The sequence below is a fragment of the Ranitomeya variabilis genome, chromosome 4 (assembly GCF_051348905.1).
Source record: "Ranitomeya variabilis isolate aRanVar5 chromosome 4, aRanVar5.hap1, whole genome shotgun sequence".
Lineage (NCBI taxonomy): Eukaryota > Metazoa > Chordata > Amphibia > Anura > Dendrobatidae > Ranitomeya > Ranitomeya variabilis.
Genome location: NC_135235.1, coordinates 141,332,264 through 141,345,168, shown reverse-complemented (window position 1 = coordinate 141,345,168; position 12,905 = coordinate 141,332,264). Strand labels below are relative to the sequence as shown.

Sequence of the window (12,905 nt, the reverse complement as noted above, 5' to 3'; positions counted from 1 at the left end):
GCTACACGGCGAGGGACAGACTAGCTACAAGGTGAGGGACAGACTAGCTACACGGCGAGGGACAGACTAGCTACACGGCGAGGGACAGACTAGCTACACGGCGAGGGACAGACTAGCTACACGGTGAGGGACAGACTAGCTACATGGTGAGGGACAGACTCGCTGTACGAGTAGTGACAGACTAGCTACATGGTGAGGGACAGACCAGCTACACGGTGAGGGACAGACTAGCTACACGGTGAGGGACAGACTAGCTACACGGTGAGGGACAGACTAGCTACACGGTGAGGGACAGACTAGCTACACGGTGAGGGACAGACCAGCTACACGGCGAGGGACAGACTAGCTACACGGTGAGGGACAGACTAGCTACATGGTGAGGGACAGACTAGCTACACGGCGAGGGACAGACTAGCTACACGATGAGGGACAGACTAGCTACACGATGAGGGACAGATTACCTATGCCAGTGATGGCAAACCTTTTACAGTATGTGTCCACCGTCCGTAATGATGGCGCTTTGGAGGGAGCGGAAAACTTGCTCCGCCCAAAGCACCGCCCCCTTCTTTACGCGCGGTGATCTCCGCACCCCATACATAGGGCCCTGTGATAAACAGACATGCAGCGATCTAAAAAGATGCACCGCATGTCCGTAAACACAGGGCTGCCGGATGCGTGTTCGCACACATAGTGGAGAAGGGATTTCATAAAATCCCCTCCACTATACTGTAACATCTGGACGCTGCGGGTTGAACGCTGCGGTTGTACACAGAGTTCAATCCGCAACTAATCCGGATGTAATCCGGCCTGTGTAGAGATCGAGTACCCAAACTGCAATCCAAAACCCACTGATTTTTTGCAATGTGCCCTGAATACTGAGGCTTTAGATTAGAAAGACAACTCATACATTAGCGCGCTGTAGTCATTATCAAAGAGCTTGCAAGCGCTGCACTGCAAGCCTAAGATGCTAGCCACCAATCATAGTGAAGGTCTGTTCTTGAGAATGGAGAGGATTTTTAATCAAAAGTAAAATTGCAAAGTTGATGATGACCCTACTGTATCCCCTCCATCAGTTCCCCCAACAAAGAATGGTGACTCCATCACAGTATAATTCTCCAACTGTAATCCCCACACAGCCCTCCATACAGTACAACGGGCACATAAAGTTCTTCATACAGTACAATGGCTCCACATAGATCTCCAAAAAGGATAATGGCTACAAATAGTCCATCATACTGTGTAATGGCCCCACATAGTCCTGCATAAAGTGTAATAGGCCCCACATAGGGCTTCATGCAGTAAAATGGCCCCAAAAAGTGCTTCATACTGTATAATGGCCTCATATAGTGCTCCATACTGTATAATGGCCCCACATGATGCTCCATACTGTATAATGGTCCCACGTGATGCCCGGCCTATACTGTATAATGGCCCCACATGATGCTCCATACTGTATAATGGCCCCACATAGTGTTTCATACTGTATAATGGCCCCACACAATGCTCCATACAGTATAATGGCCTCACATGATGCTTCATACCGTATAATGGCCTCACACAATGCTTCATACTGTATAATGGCCCCACATGATGCTCAATACTGTATAATGGCCCCACACGATGCTCCATACTGTATAATGGCTCCATACTTTATAATGGCCCCACACGATGCTCCATACTGTATAATGGCCCCACATGATGCCCTATACTGTATAATGGCCCCACATAGTGTTTCATACTGTATAATGTGCCCACATAGTGCTCCATACAGTATAATGGACTCACAAAAAAAATAAATACCGTATATACTCTTGTATAAACCGACCAGAGTATAAGCCGAGGCACCTAACTTTGCCACAAAAAAACTGGGAAAACGTATTGACTCGAATATAAGCTGGGTATACATTGTCTCCTAATCCCTGTTTTTGTCTGTGTGGTGCCTTTTCCCCATCCTTGTCTGCATGGCTCCTTATTCCCATTCTTGTCTGCATGGTGCCTTATCCCCATCCTTGTATGTGTGGCTCCTTATCCCCATCCTTGTATGCGTGGCTCATTATCCCCATCCTTGTATGCATGGCTCATTATCCCCATCCTTGTATGCATGGCTCATTATCCCCATCCTTGTATGCGTGGCTCATTATCCCCATCCTTGCATGTGTGGCTCCTTATCCCAATCCTTGTATGCGTGGCTCCTTATCCCAATCCTTGAATGAGTGGCTCATTATCCCAATCCTTGTATGCGTGGCTCTTTATCCCCTGTTATGGACCTGGTGGTTAGGTGCACCAGGAATGACCTGATAGTTAAACACGGAATCAGGACGAGCTCTGGGGAAGTGGGAACTCTGCTGACCGCAAACCCTACTCCTATCAACACAACTAGAAAGCCGTGGAGCGTGCCTGACTCTGCCTAGATGCCTCTTCACAGCCTAAGAGCTAACTACCCCTAAAGAAGGGAAACAAAGCCTTACTTGCCTCAGAGAAATTTCCCCAAAGGTAAAAGCAGCCCCCCCACAAGTATTGACTGTGAGATAAGAGGAAATCACAAACACAGGATGAAATAGGTTTTAGCAAAAAGAGGCCAGTCTAACTAAACAGATTGAGGATAGAAAAGGGATCTTTGCGGTCAACACAAAAAGCTACAAAAACCACGCAGAGTGTGCAAAAAATACCCCCGCACCGACTCACGATGCGGTGGTGCCACTCTGCACCCCCAGAGCTTCCAGCTAGCCAGGTAGTTTCATGATAGCAAGCTGGACTAGAACTTAGCAAGAAAAACCATATGTAACAAATGAACAAGCAGGAACTTAGCTTGTGCTGGAGTAGACAGGTCCTCAGAAAGATCCAGGAGAGATCTGAACCAGTACTAGAACATTGACAGCTGGCATGGAGTAACGATCTGAGTGGAGTTAAATAGAGAATCAGCCTAGCCCCAAACGAGGGCAGCTGGAGAAGGAATCTCAGAACCAGCAGCTCCACTCACAGCCACCAGAGGGAGTCCACGGACAGAACTCACCGAAGTACCATTCATGACCACAGGAGGGAGTTCGAGAACGGAATTCACAACAATCCCCATCCTTGTATGCGTGGCTCCTTATCCCAATCCTTGTTTGCGTGGCTCATTATCCCCATCCTTGTATGCATGGCTCATTATCCCCATCCTTGTATGCATGGCTCATTATCCCCATCCTTGCATGTGTGAATCCTTATCCCAATCCTTGTATGCGTGGCTCATTATCCCAATCCTTGTATGAGTGGCTCCTTATCCCAATCCTTGTATGCGTGGCTCATTATCCCCATCCTTACAAGTGTGGCTCCTTATCCCAATCCTTGTATGCGTGGCTCCTTATCCCAATCCTTGAATGAGTGGCTCATTATCCCAATCCTTGTTTGCGTGGCTCATTATCCCCATCCTTGTATGCATGGCTCATTATCCCCATCCTTGTATGCGTGGCTCCTTATCCCAATCCTTGTTTGCGTGGCTCATTATCCCCATCCTTGTATGCATGGCTCATTATCCCCATCCTTGTATGCATGGCTCATTATCCCCATCCTTGCATGTGTGAATCCTTATCCCAATCCTTGTATGCGTGGCTCATTATCCCAATCCTTGTATGCGTGGCTCCTTATCCCCATCCTTGTATGAGTGGCTCCTTATCCCAATCCTTGTATGCGTGGCTCATTATCCCCATCCTTACAAGTGTGGCTCCTTATCCCAATCCTTGTATGCGTGGCTCCTTATCCCAATCCTTGAATGAGTGGCTCATTATCCCAATCCTTGTATGCGTGGCTCCTTATCCCCATCCTTGTATGCGTGGCTCCTTATCCCAATCCTTGTATGCGTGGCTCATTATCCCCATCCTTGTATGCATGGCTCATTATCCCCATCCTTGTATGCATGGCTCATTATCCCCATCCTTGCATGTGTGGCTCCTTATCCCAATCCTTGTATGAGTGGCTCCTTATCCCCAATCCTTGTATGCGTGGCTCCTTATCCCAATCCTTGTATGCGTGGCTCCTTATCCCCATCCTTGTATGCGTGGCCCGTTATCCCAATCCTTGTATGCGTGGCTTCTTATCCTCATCCTTGTATGTGTGGCTCCTTATCCCCAATCCTTGTATGCGTGGCTCCTTAACCCAATGCTACCTGAGAGACAGACTACCTATACGGTGAGGGACAGACTAGCCACATGGTGAGGGACAGACTACCTATACGGTGAGGGGCAGACTAGCTACACGGTGAGGGACAGACTAGCTACACGGTGAGGGACAGACGAGCTACACGGTGAGGGACAGACGAGCTACACGGTGAGGGACAGACTAGCCACATGGTGAGGGACAGACTAGCCACATGGTGAGGGACAGACTACCTATACGGTGAGGGACAGACTGACTACACTGTGAGGGACAGACGAGCTACACGGTGAGGGACAGACTAGCCATACGGTGAGGGGAAGACTGGGTGCAGAAAATGTTTATTACCTATCAAGTTACGATTACAAATAAATGTGCACATTTTATTCTTTAAGGGAATCTGTCAGCAGGCAAACCCCCCCCCTAAGCCGTGTAAATGGGCATGTAGGTCATAGGAAGCTGAATACAATAATACCTTGATATCTAAAATCCAATGTCTTATTCCAGAAAAATCCACATTTTTCTTATATGTAAATGAACAGTTAAGATCTATGGACTGGATATAGATCTCCCTGAGAATTTGCCTCCAAAGCTTATTATAAATGAAAGGGGAAGTTACCAGTGTGAGACATGTAATGACTACCAGTCTGCTCTCCTGAACTATATGTCTCACATGGATAATGTCCCCTTTCATTTATAATAAACTCTGGAGGCGTGTTAGGCTCATAGATCTTAAAAGATCATTTACATATTAAGAAAAAATCACAGATATGAAGGTATCATTTTATTCAGCTTCCTATGACCTGCATGCCCATAAAGACAGCGTAGGAGGGTTGCTCCTACTGACAGATTCCCTCTAAAGCCCTGCCATAATACAGAACCACCGGAAGGATCACATCAAAGATGTACACGTAACAAGAGGATTAGGATGAGTGCACCAAATATTAACCCCTTCATGACCTTGGAATTTTCAGTTTTTCCGTGTTAATTTTCGCTACCCTCCTCCCCAGAGCCATAACTTTTTGTATATTTCCGTCAATATGGCCATGTGAGGGCTTATTTTTTGCAAAACAAGTTGTACTTTTGAACGACCATTGGTTTTACCATGTCGTGTACTAGAAAACAGGAAAAAAATTCCAAGCGCGGTTAAATTGCAAAAAAGTGCAATCCCACACTTGTTTTTTGTTTGGCTTTTTTGCTAGGTTCACTAAATGCTAAAATTGACCTGCCATTATGATTCCCCAGGTCATTATGAGTTCATAGACACCTAACATGTCTAGGTTATTTTTTATCTAAGTGGTGAAAAAAAATTCCAAACTTTGCAAAAAAAAAATTGCGCCATTTTCCGATACCCGTAGCGTCTCCATTTTTCATGATCTGGGGTCAGTTGAGGGCTTATTTTTTGCGTGCCAAGCTGGCATTTTTAATGATACATTTTGGTGCAGATACGTTCTTTTGGTCGCCCGTTACTGCATTTTAATGCAATGTCGCAGCGACCGAAAAAACGTAATTCTGGCATTTCAAATTTTTTTCTCGCTACGCTGTTTAGCGATCAGGTTAATGTTTTTTTTTTTTATTGATAGATCGGGCGATTCTGAACGCGGCGATACCAAATATGTGTAGGTTTGATTTTTTTTTTATTGATTTATTTTGAATGGGGCGAAAGGGGGGTGATTTAAACTTTTATATTTTTTTCACATTTTTTTAACTTTTTTTTTTTTTACTTTTGCCATGCTTCAATAGCCTTCAATAGAAGCTGGCACAACTCAATCGCCTCTGCTACATAGCAGCGATCATCAGATCGCTGCTATGCAGCAGAAATGCAGGTGTGCTATGAGCGCCGTCCACAGGGTGGCGCTCACAGCTAGCCGGGATCAGTAACCATAGAGGTCTCAAGGACCTCTATGGTTACTATGCAGAAGCATCGCTGACCTCCGATCATGTGACAGGGGACAGCGATGCGCTCATTTCCGGCCGCCCGATTCACCCGCTGCTATTAACTAGTTAAATGCCGCTGTCAAACGCAGACAGCGGCATTTAAATCGCGATTTCACCCTCCGCTATTGCGGGCACATGTCGGCTGTTCAAAACAGCTGACATGTCCCGGCTTTGATGCGGGCTCACCGCCAGAGCCCGCATCAAAGCGGGGGTTCTGACCTCGGACGTACTATCCCGTCCGAGGTCAGAAAGGGGTTAAAGGGAATCTGTCACCCCAAAATGGAAGATGAGCTAAGCCCACCGGCATCAGGGGACCATCTACAGCATTCTGTAATGAGTGATTAATTACTTAAATTTAAGAGGGGACTGGATACCTTTCTGGAAAAGTATAATGTTACAGGGTATATATACTGTATGTACTAGATTCATTGATAGGGCGTTGATCCAGGAAACTAGTCTGATTGCCGTATCTGGAGTCGGGAAGGATTTTTTTTCCCCAATGTGGAGCTTACTCTTTGCCACATGGGTTTTTTTTTGCCTTCCTCTGGATCAACATGTTAGGGCATGTTAGGTTAGACTATGGGTTGAACTAGATGGACTTAAAGTCTTCCTTCAACCTTAATAACTATGTTACTATGTAGTTAAGCCCCCGATGTATCCTGAAAGATGAGAAAAAGAGGTTAGATTATACTCACCCAGGGGCGGTCCCGCTGCGGTCCGGTCCGATGGTCGTCGCGGTCCGGGGCCTCCCATCTTCTTACGATGACGTCTTCTTCTTGTATTCGTGCTGCGGCTCCGGCACAGGCGTACTTTGTCTTCCCTGTTGAGGGCAGAGCAAAGTACTGCAGTGTGCGGGCGCCGGGAAAGGTCAGAGAGGCCCAGCACCTGCGCACTGCAGTAGTTTGCTCTGCCCTCAACAGGACAGACAAAGTACGCCTTCACCGAAGCTGCAGCGTGAAGACCAGAAGAGGACGTCATCCTATGTAGATGGGAGGCCCCGGACCGGACCACGGCGCCCATCGAATCGGATCGCCCGCCCAGGTGAGTATAATCTAACCACTTTTTCTTATCTTTCAGGATACATCGGGGGCTTATCTACAGCATTCCAGAATGTGGTTGATAGGCCCCTGATGCCGGTTGGCTTAGCTCACCTTCCATTTTGGGGGTGAGAGGTTCCCTTTAAATAATAAGTAATTGTATATGTATATGCAGCTGAACTGCTGTAAAAATATAATACAAAGTGTGAAAAACAAGTAAAGTTGATCTGTCATCTGATTTCACAATATTATGTATTATCAATTACGTATTCATTACACTGATATATATTATTTTTAATATTCACACCAGAATAGCTTTATAATCCTGATATTAAGATGATCATTTTTTGAGTGCAGCAACAGAATTGAGTAGCTCATAAGTCAGAGTGGATAATGTCTCCATTCATCCAGCCTGGCTGACAGCTGCAGCTTGTACTAAGCAGTATGAGATTGCAGCAGGGAGGTGGGACACTGGAGAGTTGTTAAACAGTCTAGGTGAGCGGAGATTGATCTCAATTTTCCCATACATCCATTCTGATTTGTATTTTCAAAGTAAGTGCAGGATCCTTAACAGGTCAGCTCTGTTTAGTAATATAAGTAGCTTTAATTATGAAAACTGGTAAAAAAAAACAGCTTTAAAAATCAAATTGGTGCTTTTGACCAACTCAAGAACCAACGCCATACAATACTGGCTCTGGACCGCATTAAAAAATACTAATTCACAGAGTAAAAAGCCATACAGCCAGTATGGTGGTAAACTGAACAAATGCAGGCATAAAATTAAGGCCCTAATTCATAAAAGCTTTTACCAGAGAATTCTGCCATAAAAAGCTCTAAAAAGTTGCAACATTTTTGCACAACATAGAGTTGTGACAACAGCAAAAAAAAAATTGTGCAAGTTTTGCCCAGCTCTGACAAAATGGCAAAGGTAGAGCGGGACAGGAGCATGACAGCTCCACCCCCCTTCCTCATCAAATGAATGATGAGCGGTGGTGTTCACTAAACCACAAGTCTTAAGGTACCGTCACACTCAGCGACGCTGCAGCGATATAGACAACGAGCCGATCGCTGCAGCGTCGCTGTTTAGGTCGCTGGGGAGCTGTCACACAGACAGCTCTCTCCAGCGACCAACGATCAGGGGAACGACTTCGGCATCGTTGAAACTGTCTTCAACGATGCCGAAGTCCCCCTGCAGCACCCGGGTAACCAGGGTAAACATCAGGTTACTAAGTGCAGGGCCGCGCTTAGTAACCCGATATTTACCCTGGTTACCATTGTAAAAGTAAAAAAATAAAACACTACATACTCACATTCTGATGTCTGTCACGTCCCCCGGCGTCCACAGGGTTACGGGCTGCTGCTCAGAGCTTCCTGCACTGAATGTGTCAGAGCCGGCAGTAAAGCAGAGCACAGCGGTGACGTCACCGCTGTGCTCTGCTTTGACACAGTCAGTGCAGGAAGCTCTCGGCAGCAGCGCGTAACCCTGTGGACACCGGGGGACGTGACAGACATCAGAATGTGAGTATGTAGTATTTTTTTTTTTTTTTTTTAAACTTACAATGGTAACCAGGGTAAATATCGGGTTACTAAGCGCGGCCCTGCGCTTAGTAACCTGATATTTACCCTGGTTACAAGTGAACACATCGCTGGATCGGTGTCACACACACCGATCCAGCGATGACAGCGGGTGATCAGCGACGAAATAAAGTTCTGGACTTCTAGCTCCGACCAGCGATATCACAGCGGGATCCAGATTGCTGCTGCGTGTCAAACACAACGTGATCGCTATCCAGGACGCTGCAACGTCACGGATCGTCATCGTTCTCGCTGCAAAGTCGCTTAGTGTGAAGGTACCTTTACTCCAGTCTCCGACTCGGTGGTGTATACCACTTCCCACCTAACCTGATCCATTAAGAAGCATGTGCCTCTTAATGAATCAGAAGCCTCACACTTTCCCCTTCATCAAGACCGGTCTGAAAATCTCTATGCTTGATGAATCGGGGCCTAAGTGTCTACCCAGCAAATATCTGGACATATCATTGTCTGGTCCTCAAGTGTAATCTGTGTGCACTTTACTAACACGTTTATGCCTTTGCTTGAGGGAATGGGTTTTGGGTCTGGACTAATATCAGGGTGACAACCGTAAGTGAATCAGAAACAATCATTTGCTTTTTTAATTGCTTTTTAGTCTGTGTTCAGGTGAGTTAATTATTTTGTTGAAGCATTGCAGCTACTTAGATAACTCCTTGCCTATTTCTCACTGCACACCCTCTTGAGGTTTAGCTTACATTGCCTTGGTGTGTGGTGCCCTTGATCCACTTTTTGCTAGCTTTACTTTAGTGTCCATTCCCACCAGCCCTAATCTTATGTTATCACTGTCCAGGTCTCTTGTCCTCCTCTTCTGGCATGGTCGGTGAGTGACCTGGATTTAGGGGGTCACTCGCCAAACAAGGCGATACCTTGCTGATAACACCGAAAGTGGAAGAGAGGACCAGCAAGAAACCTGCGCAGCAGTACAGAGGAGCAGCTGGGGATTGTTTGGAAAATATATGGCAAAGAAAAAAATTGGGTGGACGGCACCTTTAAATCACACACATCTGTTGCAGAAACTTCCACAACTGAAAATCAGTTCCAGGCATCGGTAGCGGCTTGTTTGCACAGAAAGGACATGGATCTACGCAAACCCGATTTTCTTAAAACTGCAGTCTGCAAACTCCAACCAGCAGAACCTAGGCGACACTTTATGACGCCGGACTCCCATTGATCAGTAAATTATATCACAGCCTGACTATACGCATTACTTATCATAGGCAAGCTAAGGTGACATTTTATTTACTATGTCAGTAAAATATTTTTTAGCCATCAGCCAAATTACAACCCCAATTCCAAATAAATTGGGACACTGTGTAAAATGTAAAGAAAACAAGAATGCAATGATTTGGAAATCTCTTATAGCCAGATCCACATCACAACATAGCACACAGATTAAAAGGCTTAAAAAACTTAGCCATTTTCCATTTCCAAAAGTAACTCATTTAGAAATTGATGGCAGCGGCACGATGGAAAGTGAGGAGACAATTGCTGGAGTTTTGGGAGAGGAATGTGGTCCCATTTTGCCTGATGTAGGATTCTGGATGCACCACAGTCCTGGGACTTTGCCAGATTTTTCATTTCATAATGCGCCAAATGTTTTCGATTGGTGAAAGGTCTGGACTACAGGTTCATCACCAAAACGCTTTCTCCAGAATCACTGAATCTTTTGATGATAATATGCACTGTAGATGATGGAATGTTCAAACTCTTGGAGACACATTACATTGAGGAACATTTTTCAGAAATTGTCCCACAATTTTTAAATGCAATTGTTCACAGATTAGAGAACCTCCGACCATCTCTGCTTCTGAGAGACTCTGCCTCTGTAACCTGCTCTTTTTATACCCAGTCATGTGACTTAGCTGAATACTTACTTCTCCAGTCATTTCATTAACTTGTCCTCGCTTTTTTGAGATGTATTGCTGTTATCAAATTCTAAATTAGTTAAATGTCTATGTAATGTTTATCTTTCACCACCTGATCTGTTCTATATTCTGCAGTGAACAACATATGGCTATAAGATTTCCACATCATTCAATTTTTGGGGAATTGGGGTTGTAACTAGTTGAATGACTTGGGACAAAACTGTATATTTAAATGCATAGTGTAAAAAAAACAAACAAAGAAACAAACCCATGTCACATGTGGCGTCTTCCGGCAAATCCACATCCAACATAAGATCGTCATCTTCTAAATCACAGGAGTCGAGATTATTGAGGATGTCCTGTATACAAGTACAAACAGTGTATCAGTAATGTGCACAGACTGACATAGGTTGCAGATTCTTAAAAGGAACTCTGAGGGTCTATGTACACCATAAATATTAGACATGTGTATGTTGCAATTCCTTGAATGTAGCACAGAGCTGCCAGATATGCTGGAATCACTCAATATCAGCAGCAGAATAATAAACGGACATAAGCAATGGCACTTCTCTAATTTTAGTAAGTTCAGAGTCAGACAAGACCATTTCCTGAAATAAAACTTAAGTAAATACGTAACTTTTTTATTTTTTTTTAATTTAGAGGACAAACAACCCAAGCCAGTCAATTTATGCTGCAAAAATTGGCATCCTCTGCAGCAGATACATCCCTTCTGGATCAGCAAACGCTAATCTACGTTATTATTATTTCATTTGATACATAGATTATGAGCCCAAGTGGGAACAGGGGCTGACGCCAGAGATGGCAGTCTCTGTACAGTGCTGCGGATTAGGTCGATGATAGAACAGAATAAAACCTTGTCGTCTTCCAGCAGCAGACAGATTTACACAACAATTTGCTTTCAGTGTAAGGGAAATCTCTCAAGTTACAAATGAATAAGCAGATGTGGATTTGTAAGGCAGACATTTGATTTGCCGCTAATAAAATAAATGTTTCTCGGTGGGTGTTCTGAGCACACTTATGTAACATATTCGGCGGCCGTTTGTGCGGCTCGTCAGGATCCATTTGAAGTGAATCACTCCAAAGTACACACAATGCTGCAAATCATTAAGAACCTAATTTAACTAGTCTGTTCTGCAATGGCTTCTGACTCCGCACAATAGTCACTGTGTTACACACAGCTCCGGTATAATGGAACAAGGCAGGCAATTGTCTTTCCACTTCCAAGTAAGAAACACAATTGAGAAGATGGAGAAATTGGAAGGTAAATTTCATCCTGTTCTCCATTTGTGATACAAGTCCCTTTATAGAGCTCTTTAGAAATTGCAGCTGTAACATGGACATGGTAATGAACAAGGCGCTAATTCAGTAATATCAGGCATCATACTGGCAGTATACAGCATCTCCGATGCAGAGCGCAGGCAGGATCTACATTGCTCAGCTCAGTCTGTTCTTTTGAACAGAAGCTGTGCTGCAGTAGCTGGTAACGGTCAGAAGAGGGTGCTATACATTGAATGGAGCTTCAAAGAGTTTACATCCAGACGGTGCCGGAACAACAAACAGCTGATCGGTGAGGGCAATCTGCTATTGATGACCTAACCCCTTTAACTGAAACAGCTGTGTAGGAGCTTTAAACTAAGTGGAGAAGATAGGATAGGACGAGGAGAGGACAGGATAGGACGAGGATAGGACGAGGATAGGACGAGGATAGGACGAGGAGAGGACGAGGAGCGGAAAAGAGAGGACGAGGAGCGGAAAAGAGAGGACGAGGAGCGGAAAAGAGAGGACGAGGAGCGGAAAAGAGAGGACGAGGAGCGGAAAAGAGAGGGGACGAGGAGCGGAAAAGAGAGGACGAGGAGCGGAAAAGAGGACGAGGAGCGGAAAAGAGAGAGGACGAGGAGCGGAAAAGAGAGGACGAGGAGCGGAAAAGAGAGGACGAGGAGCGGAAAAGAGAGGACGAGGAGCGGAAAAGAGAGGACGAGGAGCGGAAAAGAGAGGGGACGAGGAGCGGAAAAGAGAGAGGACGAGGAGCGGAAAAGAGGACGAGGAGCGGAAAAGAGGACGAAGAGCGGAAAAGAGAGGGGACGAGGAGCAGAAAAGAGGACGAGCGGAAAAGAGAGGACGAGGAGAGGAAGAGAGGACAAGGAGACGAAGAGAGGACGAGGAGACGAAGAGAGGACGAGGAGACGAAGAGAGGACGAGGAGACGAAGAGAGGACGAGGAGACGAAGAGAGGACGAGGAGACGAAGAGAGGACGAGGAGACGAAGAGAGGACGAGGAGACGAAGAGAGGACGAGGAGACGAAGAGAGGACGAGGAGACGA

At 45.5% G+C, this 12,905-nt stretch overlaps 1 protein-coding gene across 3 annotated transcripts in view; it reads right to left on the bottom strand.

The window, feature by feature from the left end:
• CCSER2 (coiled-coil serine rich protein 2) overlaps positions 1 to 12,905 on the bottom strand; it is a 223,712-nt gene that overhangs the window by 102,756 nt on the left and 108,051 nt on the right. For all 3 annotated transcript variants that reach the window (XM_077259307.1, XM_077259308.1, XM_077259309.1), the window contains exon 4: positions 10,833 to 10,923. In XM_077259307.1, the coding sequence (XP_077115422.1) occupies positions 10,833 to 10,923 (91 nt within the window). The remainder of the gene's footprint in view (positions 1 to 10,832; positions 10,924 to 12,905) is intronic.